Genomic DNA, 21004 nt, shown 5'->3' on the forward strand with positions numbered 1-21004 from the left:
GTCCCTCTGCCCAACTCAGCCTCGCCCTCCGCTTGCCCAGCCTCACCTTGCTGTGTGCGTAGACCACGGAGCCCAGCAGCTTCCAGGTGCCACCGCGTCGGTCCATGCGCACCATGCGCAGGATCTGCAGGAAGCGCATGCTGCGCAACGCAGATGTGGCAAAGATGTTGCCCTGTGTGCCCGCGGCGATGACGGCCACCGAGGCCACGAAAACGATGAAGTCTGCAGGGCAGGAGGTGGCAAGGTCACCAGTAGGGCTGCGACAGGACCCAGGGTCTCCTGGGGCTGTGAGGAGGTGGCAGATTGGGATGGTCTGCCTAGTCAGTGTCAGTAACCAGGGCCAGGGTTAGGGACGGGGTCAAGGTGTCAACCCTGGGGCCTGGGGTCGGGAGTCAGGCAAATCGAGGAAAGCCTTATACCGATGACACAGAAGGGTTTTCTGGCGAAACGGAGGCGGCCCTGCCATCCTCGATAGCGGCAGCAGCAGCCCGCCGACCAGACGCGGATGATGTACTCCAGGCCGAAGACCACGATCATCACGAACTCCTGCGGGATCAGGGCCTCAGTTCTGCTGCCCACTCTCCAGGTCAGAGACTGGCCCAGCCTGAGTCCTGCATCAGGAGCGCCAGCACCCTCTACCAGACCCCTCCACCGGACCCCTCCACCTGACCCCTCTCCGTTCTTACACGGGCTAGGGCTGAAGGGGATTCCAGAAAGGAAGTGACCACTTCTACTTTCTCTAAGAAAACTGAAAGCCGGAGCCTGTCCTCCCCTTTCTGCCACCATTAGCTGCAGGGATTTTTCTATCCCTCAGTCTTGCTTCCCCTCCCAAACATCCCAGAATCCTTAGCTCTACCTGGCTGAAATAAAGGGGCAGCTATCCATTAGCTGTCTCCCCCCAAGGGGTGTTAGTTTGGTGCCTTTTGTTTAGGCAGAGATGGAGTTACCGACTTGTCCTGATAAGGGTGGAGCCTACTCATCCTGTCACTATTGGGCCCATCATAAGGCCTCCATAGAAGCAGGAGGTCCTCCTACACCGGCTATAATGGAGGATGATACCCAGAGAGGGGTAGTTACCAACTAAGGGAACTCAGCACAGGAATCTGCTCTCCAACTCAAAGCCTAGAAGCCTCTCCCTACCTCAGCCCTCAGCCCACAGCCTCCCTTGGACAGGGACTCTCAGCACTTACCAAGATGAGGAGACACTCATTGGCAAATTCCTGGTGCTCCTGAATAGTGGACAGCACGGACAGCACCAGGCAGCTGAAGACCAGCAAGAATCTACAATTGCAGCATGAAGGGAAGGGTTAGATAGCTTGGGGGCAGGACAGCAGAAGAGCCTCTGGTAGGAGGCTGCAGAATCATGGGAGGAGGGAAGCATTGGTGGGCTCTGTGCTGGGCACCAAAGGCAGCAGCCCCCAAGTTCCAAGCCACCAAGCTCACAGACACCTCATGATTCTCTCAACTGCACCCAGTATAGCTGTGTCACCAAGAGATGGTCACTCAGCTGAGTGGCAGTGTTGTCTAAGTTGGCAGTGGAAACACATAGGCTCCCGTGTTCCTCCAGGCTCATTGATCCACAAGCCGTGGATTGGATTGGTTTTAAGGTTGTCTTGAGAGAAGTGTCCCAGAGGTCATCCAGGGTCTCAGGGAAGGTCAGCACTGAGGGAGGAACCACCTTCCCCAGGCACTCCAAAGAAGTCAGAGCATGGCCTCATTGGCAGAATGGGGACAACTGGCCCTGTTCTCATCAGCTCCTTTGGAATTAAATGAGATGGCTACAGAAGGAAAGAGATTAGGAAGGATGCAGAGAAGGATACAGAGAAGGGAATCAGGCAGTGAAGAGGTGGGTTATAGAGACCTGCAACTCCCCTGTGTGCTGTGGGAAGATACCAAGTGGCCCAGAACCAGATGTTTAGAAATGGCAGGAAATTCAGCTAGGCATGGTGGCACACACCTGTCATCTCAGCAACTCAGGAAGCTGAGGCAGGAGAATCACAAGTTTGAGGCCAGTCTGGGCAATTTAGTGAGACCCTGTCTCAAAAAAACAAAAAGGTCTGGGAGCCAGGTACGGTGGCGCATGCCTATAATCCCATCGGCTTGGGAGGCTGAGATAGGAGAATTGCGAGTTCAAAGCCAGCCTCAGCAATTTAGCAAGGTTCTAAGCAACTCAGTGAGACCCTGTCTCTAAAATACAAAAAAGGGCTGGGAATGTGGTTCTGTGCTTAAGTGCCCCTGAGTTCAATTTTCAGTACCAAAAAAAAAAAAAAAGGTGTGGGGGACGGGAGGGGCTGGGGATGTGGTTCAGTAGTAGAGCACCAACCCTGGGTACCATCCTTAGTACCAGGAAGAAGGGCAAAAGAAGAAAGGAAGGGAACTTTAGAACCTAACTCATCCAACACTTCCTCAATTACACACATGAAGACACTGAGGCCAGAGATGGAAAGGATTCACCTGGGTCATCCAGTATTGCCAGGACAGAGCTTAGAGCCAGGGTTCCCAACTTCCCAGTGGAAGGGAAGGGAGAAAGCCATGGGCATGCGCCTTGAAGAGCCTGTGCACACAGTAGGGAGACCAGGATGAAAGGGCGGGGCTACAGGAGCAGCAAAGAAGACCCAGGCTAGACTCCAGACAGCCCTCTTTGGGACAAGGATAGGCGGAACATGCATGTGCCCTGGAAGAGGCTTCAGGGGGCACGGACTTCACTGAAAATACATTCCTTGTGGATTCATCCACCAGCCTTTTCCACGTGGCCCCAGAGTCCCCACTTCTGCACCATTGCTGACACTGCAAATAGCTCACCAACTGAGCCTCCATGCACCCTTTACCTGTCACAAACACAACCTGCTCTATGGAGCCTGGGATCCCACATGCCTGGTTCCCTTTTCAAAACTCCCTCCTCCCTGTGCTTGTCTCCTTCTATGTGACCCAAGTCACTTCCTGCATGGTTTTATTTGTGTTCAGGTTTCATGTGGCAAGGGCATGGGCATGAAGTCAAATCCTATCTGAGAGCCAGTCTCCCTATCTGTTGAGGGAGGAAAAACAGGTATAGGGCACGGCTCTGCGGGGGCCCCATTATATCTTCTTGGAGGGCAGGATCTGGGGCTGCATCCCAGCAGATGCCGGGGTTGAGGAGGCAAGTGGCAGATGTCCATAAAGGGCTTTGGATGAATGAGTGAGAAGGAAGCCTCCTTGGCCAGTTCCGGCCAAGAGCCGAATCAGCAAAGGCACAGGGAGAGGAAGGAGCACCGGCTCCTCAGATCCAGTCATTAGCCACAGCCATGGCTGGGCTGGTGGCTGGGTGGTGATTGCAGCTGGCACAGGGTTTGGGACAGGAAGGGCCCTCCTCTGGAAAGGGTGGCTGCCAAACCTTTATGGGCCTTCACTCTGGCCCTCAGCAGAAATCCTTCTGCCTCTTTCTCAGCTGCCCAGGGCCTCAGTAGCAGGGGCCCTGGGGACTTCCTACTGAAGCTGTTTCAAAATTCTTTTCCTCGACACTTTTCTTGCCATGTCAATAGTTACACATCTTCAAATGTCCACAATAGGTTAAGCGAAGAAAGCCAATTACAAAACTTCAAAGCAGGGCTGGGGATGTGGCTCAAGCGGTAGCGTGCTCGCCTGGCATGTGTGCGGCCCAGGTTCTATCCTCAGCACCACATACAAACAAAGATGTTGTGTCCGCCGAAAACTAAGAAAAATAAACATTAAAAAATTCTCTCTCTCACTCTCTCTTTAAAAAAAAAAAACAAACTTCAAAGCAATGTGATCCCAATGTTTAAAATGTAGATGCTTTTTATATATGTACCAAAAGTCAGCAGGGCTTATTTTTTGGTGACAAAATTAGTGATCGGGGCTTTCGTTTTGCTCTTTTTGCTTATTTCCTAATTTAAAAAACTTTTTAAGAACATGGGTTTCTTGGGTAATAACAGCAAACTAATATTCATTTAAAATCCATTTGCTTTAAAATAAAAACAGGAATCCTGTCCCCCTCCCTTACTACAGTGGCCTTTGCCCTTAGCAGGTATGAGGGTATGGTAGCCCCTCCTACGAATCCAGCTCACGTGTTCACCTGCCTACTTGACTTCTCTTCCTGGATGTCTGGTGGTTTCTAAAACAGAACATGCCCCCCACACACACACAAAAAGAAAAAAAACCCACCTCTCCATGTATCCATAAACCTTCCATCTTGGTAACAGCACGCAGGGGCTCAGGCAGACTGAGTTATCTTTGATTCTTCCTATCCTTTGCCCTGTACATTCCTGCTCTGTAATAAATTCTATTAGTTCCACCTTTGGAACATATTCATAGCCAAGTGTCACTGTCCTGACTGAGCCACCATCACCTGGCTCCTGCCTCTACTCCCATTTCACATAACCCACCCCCTTCAAAGCAGCCAGAGTGATCTTCATACAAGACAAACCATTGCTGTCCTCAAAATGTCCCACTCTTCTCTGGGATTATCCCTGGAAGGACAGGTGGTGGGAGGCTGAAGAGGCAGGGATCTAATAGGTGAGGGAAATGACAGGAATCGCACAGCAGGAAAGAGGTTGTCACCTAAGTCTCTGAACCATATTCCCTCAGAAACGTTAATTGTCATCTACGCTCAGTCAGGTTCATTGTAAAACCACAAGTGAATAATCCAGGTCCCAAGACATTAACAAGTATAACGGTGGTGACATGATAGACAAGGCAAGGACAGTGAGCTAAGGGAACTGGGAGGGCCCCAAGAAGACTTCAAGTCAGCCAAAGTGACTAGATAGGGGCAGGGGTGCCTCAGGCAGAGGAAGTAGCCTGTGCAAGCAACGGACATGTGGGAGTCTGTGCCCAGGATGACTAGTAGTTCTTCGTGGTGGGGACTTAAAATGAAGGGGACAGTGAGGAAGCCATAAAGGGTCAGATCCTCTAGTGGCACCCTCAGGCATCTGAACATCATCCTAAAGGCAATAGGGAGCCACTGAAGAATTTGAAGAGGAGGAATGACTCAGTCTGATTTGTGTTTCAGGACCACCACACGGGGGCAGTGTGGAGCGCGGGGCTGATCAGGAAAACTAAGCACAGGGCTTCACAATAAGGCAGCTGACAGATGATGGTGACCTTGACCAGGGTGGTGGCGGCAGGGAGTAGAGAGAAGGAGATGGCTTGGAAAAAGCTGTAGGAAGAAGGAGCTGGTGATTAATTAGAAATGGAGCGAGTGAGAGAGAATGGCCCCTCTGTTGTGGTCTAGGGAACCAGACAGACAAAAGTGCTATGGGTGAGCGGGAAGCAGGAGGGCCCATGGGGAGGCGGTGGAGGGAGGAGTGCCACTGAGAGCAAGTTACAGGGACAGAGAGGGCTGTGGGACAATGCAGATGTGGGGGACATCAAGGTAGAGGTCACAGAATAGCTGAGACAGTCCAACAGGCATGTGGTGAATTTAGCCAAGGCCCTGTGGAGCCAGAGGGAAAAGGGGCCAGACAGGAAGGCGCACCAGCGATGGGAGGGGAGCCGGGGAGAGGCAAGAGAGAGGCCGCTTGAAGCAAATGTTTCAAGAAGGGAGTGGACACGTGTCAAATGCTGCCAGGATGTGAGATATGGTCTGAAAAATGTCCTTTGGATTTGGTGACACGTTGGTTACTACTACCTTGGTCAGGACAGTGCCAGAAGGAGAAGAGGGCCAGAGCAGGAGAGGATGGTGAGAAAGTGGAGGCGATGAGTGAGACGGAACTCTTCAAAGACATCTGACTGCAAAAAGGAGAGGCCCGGTAGCCAAGGAGGAAGGGAGCAGGGAGTCTCCTGAGAGGAGCACCTCAGAGTGGAAGGGGCCAGGAAACAAGAGCCAGAGCTGCAGGAGAGAGGGGCCAGCAAAGGGAAGAGGTCCCCAGGGAAGCTGAGGGCAGAGGACTGTTGCTACCCAGGAAGGCCCCTCCAGCTGCCTCCGAGCAGGCAGGGTGAGGAGGCAGAGAGAGGGTGGGAGAGGGGCTTGCTCCCGGGGGCACCCTGTGAAGAGGAGGCAAGGCCCACCTAGGGAACAGCGAGTGGCAGATCTGAAGAGAAGGAGCTGCTCCAGCCGGAGAGGGCTCCCATGGGAACACAGGGCCATTATCCCCCGGCAGCGAGGATCAGCTCAACACCTGGAACATCCCAGGAGCTCAACACAAGCATTTTTGTGTTTTGTCTAGTTTTTCTGTTGTTAAGGCTTGATAATCCAGCGAGGAAGCAGCCTGTTTGGGACCAGGAGACACAAGCCCCCCCTGAGGCCAAAGTATCTGCACACGCAGGCCCTGCCCCTTGCTTCCTCCAGAGCTTCCTTCCTCCTTTCCCTCACCCTATACCAATCCTTGCCAGTGTCTGGGGCCTGCCAGCCACCAGCTGGCTCCCTGGCTTCTGCCTGTGGCTTGGGGAGTGTGTGACTCCCTCCTTGCTCCCCAGACCAGGGTCCCAATAGCAGGGTTCTGTCTTCCCTCAGCTGGAGGACTCTTGGGCCAGTCTGTCGCCACTCAACCAAGGTTCCTGAGGGCAAAGGCCGTGAGCCCCACCACCTGCCTGCAGCAAGGGACTTCTTGAATCCCAAACCAGAGCTGATACTGAAGAAGGGACTTAGCCAGACTTGACAGACACTTCCTGACAACAGGGTACAGGGTGGCCTAGGGGCCCCCCAGTTCTCTGGGGAGAGCGGGACCTTCCTTTCTCGTGAAGGGGGATAAGGGGAGGGGCAGTCAGCTGGCCTTAGAGCGAGGCTCTTTCCAAGAATCCTCCAGGGCTGGGAGGAGAAGTTTCCCCTGATCCAGCGATTCTAAATATGGCAAAGGGAGCAAGAGCACGTGATCCTCGGCTCCATACCAGGGCTGCTGCTGTGCCGCTGCTTCTCCGGGTCAGAGGCCTGAGTTGGGGCTCGGGGCTGAGATGAGGTCTTGATGGAGCCTCAGTTTCCCTGTCCACAACATGAAAGTGGGGGCCAAGACAATGACGGCTAAGGTTCCCTCTGCCTGATGACTCTCCAGCAGTGAGGTGGGAGGGAGAGAGTTGGTCCTCAGCTCAGTTCTACTTTCTCTGACGATGTCCCTGGAGGGAGAGCAGCTGCCAACACATAGTGCAAACTATGAAAAAAAAAATGTCCCATCTTGGAGGACCAACTAGACAAATGCGTTGCCTATAGCCTGACCCCCTGTAGCTGGCCTCCTTAGAAACAGGCATCCCTGGCTGCGGGCTGACATGCCCAGGCACAGGCTGTATTTCAGCACCACTTTAGCCCTCGATGCCAAGTCCCTTTGTAGTGCACCGACTGCGCAGTGCTGTCCATGGATGGCCCCAAGCCCCTGCCCTGGCTGCCGCTGATTCATCCAGGGCTGGAGAATGACCCAAGAAGTTTCCATCTGTAGGTAGGGCTGAACCAATCAGATGCTTTCTCGGGAACAGAAATAGGAATCTAGCAGAAAGGTGGCAGAGGCACAGGGACCAATGGCAACAACACCAGCATTTCATCTCCCGCTCTCTATCCCATGAATCTCAGATGTGATTCCTGCCATGAAGTCTCTGCAACATTCTTCTTTCCTTACCATCTGCCAGTCTTGAATGTGAGTGTGTGTGTGTGTGTGTGTGTGTGTGTGGTGCTGGGGGCTGAACCCAGGCCCTTGCCCATGCTAGGCAAGTGCTCTCCCACTGAGTCGCACCCCAAGGCCACATGTCAGTATTTCTTGAGCTAGTGTGAGTGACCTCAGTACCCCAGCATATGGAAGGTGCTGTCTTCTGAACAAGACATTTGGTGAGAGCTATAGTTGGAATGTGGTTTGTCCCCCGGTGGCTCATGTGTTGGGAACTTGGTCCCTAGTGTGCTAATGTTAAGAGGTGGTGGATGTAGAAGGGGTGGAGCCTCGTGGAGGTTATTAGGTCATTGGAGACATGCACTCAGAAGGGAAGAACTAGTTCTCCGCGGACTCCAGACTTTGGCTTGTTGTTCCACCACATGATCTCTCACTCTCACAGTCACTCCTGCAACTGTGACACTATCTACTATGAGGCCTTCACCAGAGTTAAGTCAATGCTGGCACCATGCCCTTGGGCCTCCAGAACTGTGAGCTAAATAAACTTCTATCATTATAAAATACCATCTTGGGTGTTCTGTGATAGTAACAGAAAACAGGCTGATACAATGCAGAACAGCCTCATCCTCTCCCACTTAACCCATCCCCACAACCCTGGTTTGTCTCCCTGCTTCCTTCTGCCATGCCAGCGAGATTGCCTACTGCACCAGGTGAGGGAACTGAGCAACAGTCAACATAAGCCAAGGACGGAACAAGGAAGAAGCAGAGTCCATCCATCTTTGGGGGGCTAGCCAGGCAGCACTGACTTCTCACACAAGGAGCCATGAGCCCTCCCAATCAGAAGGCCATGAAAGTGAAGAGGAACTAAGGGTTGGAATGTACACAGCCAGAATTTCAGAAACTTAAACAAGAGGGCCGGTGGAAATCTTCCCCTAGCTCCACTGAGAACCTCCATATGCATTCTAGTAGCCCAGTTTTACATGCTGGGTTTGGCATAAGATTTCATTTGAACAAAGAGCTTTGCTGTTTTTTGTTTTGTTTTGTTTTGTTTTAAGTGTGAAATCTAGCTGGGCATGGTGGCACACCCCTGTAATCCCAGCAACTTGGGAGGCTGAGGCAGGAGGATTGCAAGCCTCAGCAATTTAGACTCTCAGCAATGTAGTGAAACCCTATCTCAAAATAATAAATCAAAAGGGATAGGGATGTAGCTCAGTGATAAAGCAACCCTGGCTTTAATCCTCAGTAATTTAATCTTAGCATGATTGCAAGGAAGGCCCTACCCACCCGACAACCTTATTCTTCACTCCCAGGTACCCAACCTGGAAGCTGATACTCCACTAGCATCGTTCTAGTCCCTAATCACAGCCAATGAAGCTTTTTTTTCCCTCCCCACCTTTTTTATTTCACCTCCCCACCTTTGTATGCTACTTCTGCCACTAAACTGACTGGGTTAAGGGGAGGCCCCACCTGACACTCTCTTAACCCCCCAACCCCCATCTCTATATTCATTCACCTCCATTACTGAGTACACCTCAGCATATGAAAGGCTGTTTGAGTGGCTGCCTCCCACAGACCCAAAGATCCTGTCCTTTCCCCACTGCATGCCCTATGCCTGAGCCAAGTGGGTGATGGGAAGAGATTTCCTGAGACAGGGTGCATCCTCTCATGAGTACCACTCCTTCCCAGAATGCGCTGCTGGCCCTAGCTGGTTCTACACCTCAACCCTTCCCAAAGCAGGAGGGATTATGAGGAAACCACACAGCCCAGAGCCATGGAGCATGCACTCACTCATTCCTTCATTCATTTAGCAACCACACACTTAGTGCTCACCCTGGGCCAGGCATAAAGGCTTACAAAGCCCTGCCTTCTTTTTTGGCTGAAAGGTGGGAAGGAGAGATGGCAAATAAACCAGTAAATGTTCAAATTGTCAGATGACTGTGGAAAAAAATTAAGTGGGAAAGGGGGAAAGTGTGAAGTGGGGGAGACTATTTTACAGAGTGTGGTCAGGGAGAGCAACTTTGAGAAGGTGGCATTTGAGTAAAGATGGAAGAGGGAATGAGCCATGTGGGCACCTGGAGAAGAGTCTCTGAGCAGACAGAAAAGCCAGTGCAAAAGACTTGAGCCAGAAAGGTGCCTGGTATATTCCAGAAGGATCAGAAAGGAGCAGTCTCCCAGGTTTGTAAGCAGTGGTGGAGGAGGGGGCATAGAGAGGCAGTGGAGGTGGAAGCAGAAACCCACTGGCTGCTGAGGACTGGCCAGTACTCTAAGAAAGACAGGCAAGTGTGAGCAAGGAGTAGCATGAGATCACCTATATTTGCAGAAGACTGCCCCGGCAGCAGAGGGGAGAACACACTAGGGTGGGGCGGGGTGTTTTCCCCACCTGGAATTGGGAATCTAATGGTACAATCCTAGCAAGAGATGAGGTGACTTGTTCAAGGAGAAGTGGAGGTGGCAAGATGTGATCAGATACTGGCTACATACTGGCACTGAAATTTCCCTTAGAAATCCACAAATCCTCTCCTTTATATGTTACCAAACTGAGTCCCAGAGAGGGACCTGACTTACCTGTGATTTTATGGGAGATTAGAGACAGAGCTGGGCCTGGCCCCCCAGATTTCCCAGTTCCTGAGGTAATGTTTTAATATCTCCTCTTTCCGTGACAGGACCCAGTCACTTACCCCTCACTCCTACTCCAAAATTCCCCTTGTCCTGGGGCCAAGAGGGACCAGCCCCTGCCCTTTCTGCTGTATGTATAGGGTGGCACTGGGTTCAAGGATTGCTCAGTTACCCAGCTACTTGAGCTTAATGGGGGTCAGGGTCACCTCTAAGGAATCTTGTCTTCTTAGAATCAGCAGAACCTGTACAGAGGGGGGAGGAAGGAGGGAAGGGAAGATTCCAAAACAGGGGAAAGAGCTTAGTCTCTGTCACTTGGTTCTCAGTACTCCCAGAGCTGAGAGTACCAACAAGAGCTGACAGGGTCGAACAAGAGCTTCCGGGAGGGCAGGGCCCCCTGGGGAACTCAGGTGCCAAATAGGAGCCTATCTTGGGAGTTCTGCAGACTCAGCTTCCGAAGACCCCACCCAGTGGGGGGTTTGTGGGTATGAAGCAGGAGGGGAGTCTCAATGTCTTCGCTACTAATAAGCAAAGCAACATGCAAACTCACAGGCCACACCTGGGGCAGCTACTCACAGCTGCCCTGAGAGCATGCTCCCCATGGGATCCCCAAACCCAGAAAGAGCCAACTGAACCCAATAAGCCCTGAAAGAAAGGAAAGTCTTGCTGTGTCAGCAAACTTGGGCTAGGTGCTTTGCTTCTCTGGGCCAGTTCCACAGCTAAGATAGAACAGTTGGGCCAGGGGATTCCTTAAGCTGGAAACTGGAAGGGCATCTGCAGACACCTCTCCTCATTTTCCTCAGCATCCTGGTAAAGGGAAGGCTGCCCAGCCTGCAGTTCCAACAAATCCAGAATCTTCTAAGAGTCAGGAGCCTGCTTGGTGACTCTAAGAGAGGTGTCAGGATTGGGGGCAGCTGAGGGGGAAGCACAAGGGCATAGGCAGAGCTAGGAACCTAGGTCCACAGGTTCACTCTCCTAACTCTGCCAACAGTCAGCTGAAGATGTGAGAAACTGTCTCAGAGTTTCAGTTCATGAGGAAGGGATTGAGTAAGGGTCTCTTAAGGGCCTTGTTTTTCTCTGGTCCATCTGGGACTGGTCGCTCCAGCTTCCCGCATGGAAAGTGAGGCCTGGACAGCTCCTAAAGCTACCAGTCCTCTGGGACTTCAATGTTCTGAAGTCGCCGGAAGAGTGTCTTTTACATTCCATTTGCATGGAAAGTCTAGATGAACTTCCTTCTCTTCCAAAACTCTCCCATAAGTGAATAAAGATATCAAGGAGGAGTCAGGATAGACCGAAGCAAAAATTCCAATGATTCGTTAACCACAGAAGCGGTGGGAATCAGGCAAAGGGGACAAATTGCATCTCTGGTACTGCCTGTATGTATAACCGCCACAAATGGACTTGAACTCAGCTCTGCTTTGACTGTGGGACTTTGAACAAGTGAACAGTCCCTGTCTGGGACTCAGTTTCTTAGTCTGCCTAATGGTGCCCGTGGTACCCGGTCCTGCAGTCCGGAGGCAGGGGTCTAACCGGAAGACGCCCACGTGCGGCTTGGGTTCACCTCAGGACACAAGAGGCCAACAACCAGGCGGCCTCCTCGGGAGGGGGAGGGCTCCTGAGGGACTCCTCCCCCCGCCAGCCTTCGGCGCGTCTCTGACGCGGGGTCCCTTCCCCCTCTGCCGCGGCGCCGCGACTCGGCGATCCCGGGTCTCAGTGTGGGCGGGGCGGGCTGGGCGGGCCAGCGCTGGGCGTGGCTCTGGCGGACCTGGAGGGGCGGGGCCTCGGCGAGAGCAGACTCCGGGCGCGGGAGGGGCGGCGCTAGGCTCGGGTTTCTTCCCCGCCCGGCCGGCTTCTTTTTCCGTTTCCAAATTAACAATTGAAAACTCGGCGGCCTGAAAGGCGAGCAGCGGGCCAAGCGGAAAGTGTGAAGGAACCGTCGCGTCCCTGAAGCCTGGGGCGGAGAGGGAGGACGCGACACCCCACCCAAACGCGGCTTGCCCACCCGCCAGGGCTGGGTGCAGAAACCAAGCGCCCCGGGACCCCGAGGTACCAAGGCTCCTGAGTCGAGTCCTCGCCTAATCCAGCCCCGGGTACTGTCCAAGCCGGGGTCGCAGGACCCAGTGCCCAGGCTCAGGGCAGTGCCAGCCACTGAGGGGACCAAGGGGGAGGGTTAGGGGGACGGGTGCCAGGGCTGGGTTTTCACTCTCAGGCTGAGTGCCCAGGAGGGGCAGGTGCCAGACAGCACATTATATAGCACGGTGCTCAAGAGCTCCCAGTGTCAGGTAGTTTCACGTGTGACCTCATATAAGTCATTTCACTTTACTAAGACTCAGTTTCCTCATTCAGAAAATGAGAGAAAAGATACACCCATATACTTCCACCAAATAGAGCTGCATGTGAGGAATAATAATAATAAGATGCATGTGAGAAGATACACTGGCTGACAGTGACCACTATAGGTAGCAACTATTATTATCTTGTCTTGATAATGAAATAAATACTGAATCCTTGTTACCCCTCCAACTCCCACCCCAGAACCAAAGTTGCCCATTCATGGGCATTACTGGAGCTGAGCCATCTCTTGCTCCCCTCCCCTCCTTAGGGCCTCCTCAAAGCCCCACTCAGTAGATAAAGAAACCTAGTCTAGCATGTGTGAGGCACTGGATTTGATTCTCAGCACCACATATAAATAAATAAAATAAAGGTCCATTGACAACTAAAAAAAAATCTTAAAAAAGAAAGAAAGGCCAGCAAGGCTCTGCAGGCCTGTAATCCCAGCAGCTTGGGAGGCTGAAGCAGAAGGATCACAATTTCAAGGGCAGCTTCAGCAATGTAGCAAAGCCCTAAGCAACTTAGCAAGACCCTGTCTCCAAATACAAAATAAAAAGTGCTGGGGAGTATAGCCCAGTGATTAAGTGCCCCTGGGTTCAATCCCTAATACCAAAAAAGAAAAAAAGAAAGAAACCAAGGCCAGGAAGGTTTTTGTAAGGGGCTCAAAGTCCATCTGGAGTGAGTAGAGAGAACCAGGGGCTGGGCATTGGGCCCCTCCCTATGGCTCAGTGTCTAGAGAAGCAAGTGCTGACCAAGGGTTGCTGGAGCAAATGAATGGTAATGGGGAGAATCCCTGTACCCAAGTCACCAGAGACCCAGCTCAGACATAGATAGCTAGAGGGTGGGCACTAGGGATAGACACAGTTCTGGTCCTCTGGCCCCCATAAATCAAGCTATGAATGCAGGGACTTTATTTATTTATTTATTATTTGGTACCAGGGATTGAACTCAGGGGCACTTGACTACTGAGCCATATCCCCAGCCCTATTTTGTATTTTATTTAGAGACAGGGCTTCACTGAATCGCTCAGCGCCTCGTCCGTTGTTGATCCTCCTGTCTCAGCCTCCCAAGCTGCTGGGATTACATTCGAGCACCACTGCGCCTGGCCAGGGACTGTATCTTGTTCACACTCTCTCCAACACCTAGAACAAGGCTTGGTGCAATGTAGGCTCTCACTTAATATTTACTGAGTGATAAAATGAATAAACGAATGAAAGAGGATCCAGTCAGCCAGGGAAAGCTTCCTGGACAACTGAGGTGTCCTGACTGGTCTACTGTTTGAAGGGATCTACTTTGAGGAAGGGAGTGAGGGTGATGTGCTCTTTTCTCCAACCTGGAGACTCAGGGCAGTGGAATGGCAGGAGACAAGACAGAGGAGATAGGAGGTATGATCCCAGAGGGTAGAGTAGATCGACTCTTTTTCCTAAGCCTCCACTTCCCACTCCTGGCCAGAACAGACTCAGCCCTATTCTCCCTCCAGCTGCCCAGTTAACTGCCTACAGGAATCCAGCGCTCAGCCCAGCCCCAGCCCATGTTGCCTCAGTCTGAATGCCCCTCCTCCACTGACAATCCTACAATCGCTTCTGTTCCCATCTAAACCCAAGCTCCTTAGCCCAGCCTTGGAGGCTGTAAGCACCCTAAGAATCAGCCACACTCCTTCCCCGTCCCCTGAACATTTTCATGTTGGTGACTTCTGTGCCCTTCTATCCCAAGAATCCCTGTTCTGCTTTGGGAAGAAAAGCTGTTCCAGCCCCAGGTTAGGATTCTAGGGCCCCTCTGGGCACTCTTGAGACCCCCTTGTCACTCTCTTCTCTGACAAGCTGTGAGCTGAAACTGTTCCTACCTCTGTCCACTCTCATCTCACCCCCTCATTGAGATCCATCCTCCAGGGCAGGGCCAGTCTGACTCTTGCACGTTCCGCAGGCTAGCCCAAGTGGATACTCAGACAATATCTGAGGAGTGAACAGAAGACCCAGCTTGCCAGGACCTTGAGCCTCAGTGACTTAGACTTTCACCCTGTCCTCCGAAGCCTGAGAGTTCTGGGAAGGCTGTCTTAGGGACGCTGCTGAGGTGGGCAGGTAGAGGGGAGAGTTGATGCAAACTTGCCACTAACACTGGCAGGGAAGGGAACAAGTACAAATGGAGAGCCACATATTATAAGTCTAAATACTTAAAAGTTTAAATCAAATTAACAAGGTATTCAATAAAATACGTTCTATCCTTCCTGACACATGCACCTGCAGAACAATCTGGAAGTTTGAATTTAAATTCCTAGACTCCTTGGAGTCCCAGGCTGCTTGAAACCTGGCATGAAAGGGACATCCAGCCCCTGCTACCCTCTGATCCATGGCATGCCCCCATCTCCTCCCACACTGGGCTCATCTCTCCTTAGGAGGGGCCTTGGGTACACACCTGTGGATGCCCCAGCCTGTTCATTCAGGTTCCATCTACACTCACTGCAAATCAGCTGCCTTCAGGCTCACACACCAGCAGCTCTGACTCAGTGTCCTAGATCAAGGAGGGCCACATGCAGACTCCAGGTTAGTATGTAGGGCCACACAGGCTGAGTGGGCAGAATTCTGGACCCCCTCCCAGATCAGCCCTGCTGTGGTGTGTTTTATCTATGTGCTGTGCTTATGCACCAGGTTTCATTTCAAGGACTAGATCTACTGATTAAAACAGATTGAAAAAAGAAAAAAAAGAAAAATAAATAAAATAAAATAAAACAGATTGAAGCCAGGCATGGAGGCACACACTTGTAATCCCAGCAACTCAGGAGGCTGAGGCAGGAGGATTGAAAGTTCCGGGTCAGTCTCGGCAACTTAGTGAGGCCCTATCTCAAAATGAAAAATAAAGAAGGTGGGGATGTGGCTCAGTGGTTAAGCAACCCTGGATTCAATCCCCAGTACAAACAAACAAACAATAAATAAATAAATTGGATTGAAATTTTTGCTCTAATCTAGACCCTCCTTCCCACTGAACACAGAGAGAAATTGGAAGTGGCCAAGTCATGTAGACAATTAGAAGAAACCCAAGGCTCAGTCCCAGGGCTCCGGCCTCTCTCCTAGGCCTTGGCCTCTCAGAGCTACCCAAGGCCTGGGAACATGCTTCTGATCAACAAGACCCAGGGCCTCCAAAGGGACAGGCTGTAGAGATTGGTGCCCAGTTCCTGGTGGGGTATAAGCAGGCCTGTTACTGGGGCCTCCCTCCTTGACAGGGAGCTGGACCCTCAGCTCAGGTCTCCCAGCTCAGAGGGTGGATTGAGGAGCCAGATCAGGCCAGAGAAGGAGAGGGAGTCCTGGTATAAATAACCCGTGGGGGGCCGGGATGTTTGGGCCCATCTCCCAGGCGACGACAGTGTTTACTGCCCAGCAGGGGTGGGGGGGGCATGGCCCACACATTTGCCTCCCTGACTTGTAGCCAAATTTCTGCAGGAAGGGGTAGCCCAGGATTAGCCCCAAACACTTCATCTCTGCACCCCAACTAATCTTCTGCCCTAACATAGGTCCTAAACCTCCCTGACAATGCCCCCATGCTCTGGCCCCAAATGCAGCATAGCACAGCACCTCCATCAGCCCCAGCTGCCCCAGCATTTTCCCCCATGATTCCCAATTCTGCCCAAATGGTGGGAGGGTGGGGAGCATGAGAAGGGCAGAGAAGGCCCCAAGCAGAGAGCTGGGTGTATGCCAGGGATCTGAACTAGGGCCACTGGGCACAGTGCAGGGACAAACCTCTCCCACGGCCCTGGCCAAGACAGAGGGAGGGCTGCAGCTCAGGATTAGGAGACTCCAAATCCCTCTCCCCAGCCCTGGGCGCATCCCATGCCTGTCATGTGAGGAGCATTAGATAGTCAGATCCCACCGTGGGAAGGACTGGCAGGTGCCCCTGTGGTCATTCCACAGGCAGTACCCCCACCCCGCCCCCCGGCAAGCCAGGCCCAGCAAAAGAACATTTGGTGCAGGAGGGCAAGGGCGAAGGTCTCCTCTTCCACAGGGCAGCAGCTGCAGCCAGGCTGATCATGGGCACAGGGTGAGCTGAGTTCCAGCCAGGAGGCCAGCCTGGCCCATTACACACACACACACACAGCCCCTGCCCAGCTGCCGCATGGGTTTTGCTTGTGATACCAGCTGATTTACATGGGGAGCACAAATTGGAGCTGTGTCCATCAAGGGTCTGGGTAGACACCTGGACACCTGGGGCTTCTGCTACATCTCAGTCACTTCTCAGCTGAATGACCTCAGGAAAGTCACTTCTACCTTCAGGGCCTTGTGTGTAGAATGGTGTAATAGCTCCTCCAGAGCTGTTACAGGAATTCAGTGGGATGCACTGAACACACAATAATTATACTCCACAACAGGCCAGGTATGCTTTAAAGTACCTTTGTGGAGCCAGGCATAGTGGTCCATGCCTGTAATTCCAGCAACTCAGGACACTGAGGCAGGAGGATGGCAAGTCTGAAGCCAGTTTCTATAACTTAGTGAGACCCTGTCTCAAATTAAAAATAAAAAGGGCTAGGGATGTAGCTCAGTGGTAGAGTGCCCCTGGATTCAATCCACAGTATTGCAAACAATAAATATAAAATGCTTTGTGGACTACCAAGTGGGAGAGGGGACCTCCTTCCCAATATAAGGGAACAATTTGGACCCAGAGACTAAGACTCAGAGAAGTTGAGAAACCTGTCCAAGACCACCCAGAGGGCACTTGGGCCCAGGTCAACTTTGGTGAGGTTCTGCAGAAAGGTGGGCATTGTTTATCATGTTGGAGACAATTGAGACTGAGGGTTCTGATTTGGGTTCCACCATTGACCTGAGTTTATTTAGTTCCTGTCGGGTTTGCAGCCTCAGCTTCCCCATCAGTAGATTGTGGGGGCTGACTGAGACCAGTTATTTGCATACCCTGGAGAAGAAAAGAGAGAGAGGAGCTGGAACTGGTCAGCTACCCAGGCCCTGCCCCCTCTCCAGAGTACCCACCATCATCTGGGCCAAATCCTTGTGTGCTCCCATGAGACACTTTTCTAGAGACCCCCAAAGACCCCAAACTCATATCTCCAGACTCTCTTTCTAGATAGCCTCAGGGCCCTCACCTACCCTCCCTGCTTCCAAGGCACCCCCGCTCAGCACACATGCCTCCCCCTACCCCCACCCCCCACTCGGGTTTGCATAAGCTGCAGAGCTTTCCCTACAGGCAAAGTCCCAGGGCTCCTGGCCAGGTTGAGGCTGGCAGGCCCTGGGCAGGGTTAGTGGACAGCTGTGGAGGAGGCACTCAGAGGGCTGGCCCTGGGGGAAAGGAAAAGGAAAAAGGAGGCCCAGTGCAATGGCTTCCCCGGGGCTTCTTGCCAGAGACCTCCCTCCGCCATCTTCCTCACGGTCCAAGACAGGAGTTTACAAAATACAAATCTGCCCAAGTCCACCCACCTCCAGTTCCAGGAAGGTGCTGCTCTTCAGCCTGGCACTCTCCCCACCAACCCAGGCCTGCTAGCATCCCAGCCTCTTCTTGGACACCCCCGCGTCCTCTAGGCTTCCACTCCGCTGACTTCTTGTTGTCCTTTGCAAATGCCATGTTCAGCCTCACTTCTGGGTCTCCGCCTGGGCTAGTCGCTGTGTCCGGAACACTGCTCCCTGCTTCTCCTCGCCTGGCTGACTCCCATCCCTCTCGTCCCTCCTATCGCAATATAAGCCTCTTCCTCTGGGAAAGCTTCCCTGCTGTGCCCACTTTAGGGCTGTGTGCAGCTTTAGGGCTGCTCTGTGCGGGGCTCCTGCAAGACTCTGTACAGTCGCACTTATCCCCCTGCCTGGTAATTGCCAACCTCTGGGCCCCCTTGTTCCCCAGGGAAAGGTCTGATTCACTGCTCTGTCCCCAGCATAAAGCATAAGGTCTGCCTCGAGAGACTACCAGTGAAGTTTCCCAAATGAGAGCAAGTGTAGAACAAGTTCCCAGTATAGAACAGGGTAGGAGCAGGACTTGCACTTGAAGGCTGCAGGCAGTGGGATAAGTGCCACTAGAACTGGAGTTCTGAGGTCTGAGTCCCTACACCCAGGCAAGTTACTTAACTAACATCTTTGTGCCTCAACTCCCTCATCTGGAAAAAGGGGCCCAACAACAGGGTTGTTGAGAGACCAAGTGAGAGAAGGCATGGCAAGTTCCGGAGCAGCAGCTGGCCCTTGGTAAGTGCTCAATAAACACTTGCTATTAATATCTTTATTATTATTAAGAGCAAAGCAGAGAAGGAGGCTGAGCCCCAGAGAGGGAGGTGACTGCTGGAAGCCACCCAGCAGGACTGTGCCTCTTGCTTCCCCACTCCAAGCCCGGGCCATAACATGCACTAGGGGCGCCCCACCCCCACTGCAGCTCTGCCAATGCTCCCACCCTGGCCCAGCACAGGGTCTCTGCACACTCAGGCTTTCAGGGCACTCTGTCGTCTGGACTGAGACCAGAGAGCATTCACCACCTCCTGCCACCTACGGTCTGTGACAAGGCACGTGCTTAACCTGCACACTGCAGTGCCCTCTTGTAGATTACAGGGATAATGACAATACCTACCTCATAGGGCTCTTGAAGTACATTGTGAGAAATATTTAGCACAATACCTGCTATAGATTAGACTATGACTCTTATTACTAAATGCCAGACTCCGTGCTGAGAACTCTGAGCCTGGCTCCCGGGAAGTTCATTATTTTCCCAGAGTTCCCCAGGCCTCAGCCCAAGTGTATCTCTGAGCTGCCATCCAGGGCTCCTGAGGAAAAGAATTTCCAGGCTAAGTGACCTGCTCTTACAGGGCCTAATACTCCCCTCAAGGTCTCTTCCTCAAGGTTCAAACAGTGCAGGCAAGTGAGGGCCCAAGAGAAGTGGCAGCCCAGGAAGGGAAAATAAAATATTAAAACCAGCCAGGTGTGATGGCCCACGCCTATAATCTCCGCGTCTCGGGAGGCCGAGGCAGGAGGATCACAAGTTCAAAGCCAGCCTCAGCAAAAGCAAGGCACTAAGCAACTCAGTGAGACCCTGTCTCTAAATAAAATACAAAAGTGGGCTGGAGATGTGGCTTAGTAGCCAAAGGCCCCTGAGTTCAATCCCCAGTACCAAATATATATGTATTAAATATATATATATATATATTATATGAGGCTGGGGTTGTGGCTCAGAGATAAAGTGCTCACCTGCAAGAGGTATTGGGTTCGATGCTCAGCACCACATGAAAATAAAATAAAGACATTGTGTCCACCTATAACTAAAAAATAAATATGAAAAAGAAATATATATATACTATATATATTAAAACTCACACACACACACACACACACACACACACATTCTTCAGAGCACTTTGTAATTTACCAAGCACTTGGTACAGGAGGCAGCCCTGTGAGGTGGGCAGGTGGAGATCATAACTGTACTTCTATGTGGAAGGAAGTTGGTGCCTCAGAGAGGTTGGTTCACCTGCCTAGTATCACACAGTCTCCAGGAAGCAGGTGCAGGCACCAAACCCAGCCTGCTGATTTCTGATCCAGTACTCCTGATTTTGGCTGGCCCTGCCCCCCAAGTCCAATCTTGGAAAAGAGCCCAGGGCTGGTCCTGGGAGGCAGGGCCTGAGGCTCCTCTGTCCCCCTAATCCTTCCATCTACCCTAGAATACTCCCTATTCTGGCCCTCCAGCTAGGAGGGAAGGCGCCCAGACTCAGGGATTTCACGCACTGGTAAAATTTCCAAAAACACTCAGGGGACTGCTTAAGGTTGTCAACTTTTTATTTTGCCAAGTAAGGACATTTAACCAAAAAAAAAAAAAAAAAAATTCCCAGCCCATCATTTCATAAAAGAAAAGACATAATCTCAGACCCAAAGACAGTCCTTTAAATGGAATAAATTTAGATTTATGAAAAAGTTACCACATTGTTCTTATTATCCTCAGTTCTGCCTTAGGCCACTGAAAACTACCCCAGTGTGCTGATGTGTCTGAGAACCCTCTGGAGCCTGGGCTTGGGAGTCTCACAGATATGGGTTCAAATCCTGGCTCTACCACAGACAAGCTGTACAACTTGGCCCATCATTTCCCTTCTCTGAGCCTTAGTTTCCTACCTGCAAAGTGGGATTGTCAATAGTGCCTGCCACATAACGGGGACTGGAAGAACTAGATGACCTGGAGTTTGCTTGCTCAGTCAAGGGCTGGTTCCTATTCAGTGTCCCTGCCCTGGCCCATCCTTCCTATAGCTCCCCACTGCCCACAGGATAAGGCCCATCTCCATAAACCAATGATCAAGGCCAAGCCCTGAGGGCCCTGGATACCCCAGAGACTGCAATCCTGGGCAGAGGGATTTTGAAGCCCCATCTCAAAACCTTTGCTCTAACTGTTCCTTCCACCTAGAGCACACACTCTCGGGATAAAATGGCAAGAGTTTTCAGCACACAGAGGACCAAGGTGTCCTTTCACTTCTCTCCAGTTGGCAAACACCCTTCTCCTTACAACTGGCCTCAAGGCCACCGTCCTTCCTGCATTCCTTTCCAAACCATGTGCCATGTAGGGGGCTCAGACCCCCCCTTCCCCCCATG

General features: G+C 52.0%; 1 protein-coding gene across 1 annotated transcript in view; it reads right to left on the bottom strand.

The window, feature by feature from the left end:
* Kcnq4 (potassium voltage-gated channel subfamily Q member 4) overlaps positions 1–21004 on the bottom strand; it is a 51501-nt gene that overhangs the window by 21082 nt on the left and 9415 nt on the right. The window contains exons 2-4 of the mRNA XM_046469425.1: positions 1191–1281; positions 420–546; positions 47–222 (exon numbers count right to left, since the gene is read on the bottom strand). Coding sequence (XP_046325381.1) covers positions 47–222; positions 420–546; positions 1191–1281 — 394 coding nt within the window. The remainder of the gene's footprint in view (positions 1–46; positions 223–419; positions 547–1190; positions 1282–21004) is intronic.

The sequence above is a fragment of the Marmota monax genome, unplaced genomic scaffold (genome assembly GCF_021218885.2).
Source record: "Marmota monax isolate L192 unplaced genomic scaffold, Marmota_monax_Labrador192_F-V1.1 WCK01_AAM20220418_F8-fsc00008, whole genome shotgun sequence".
NCBI classification, from domain to species: domain Eukaryota; kingdom Metazoa; phylum Chordata; class Mammalia; order Rodentia; family Sciuridae; genus Marmota; species Marmota monax.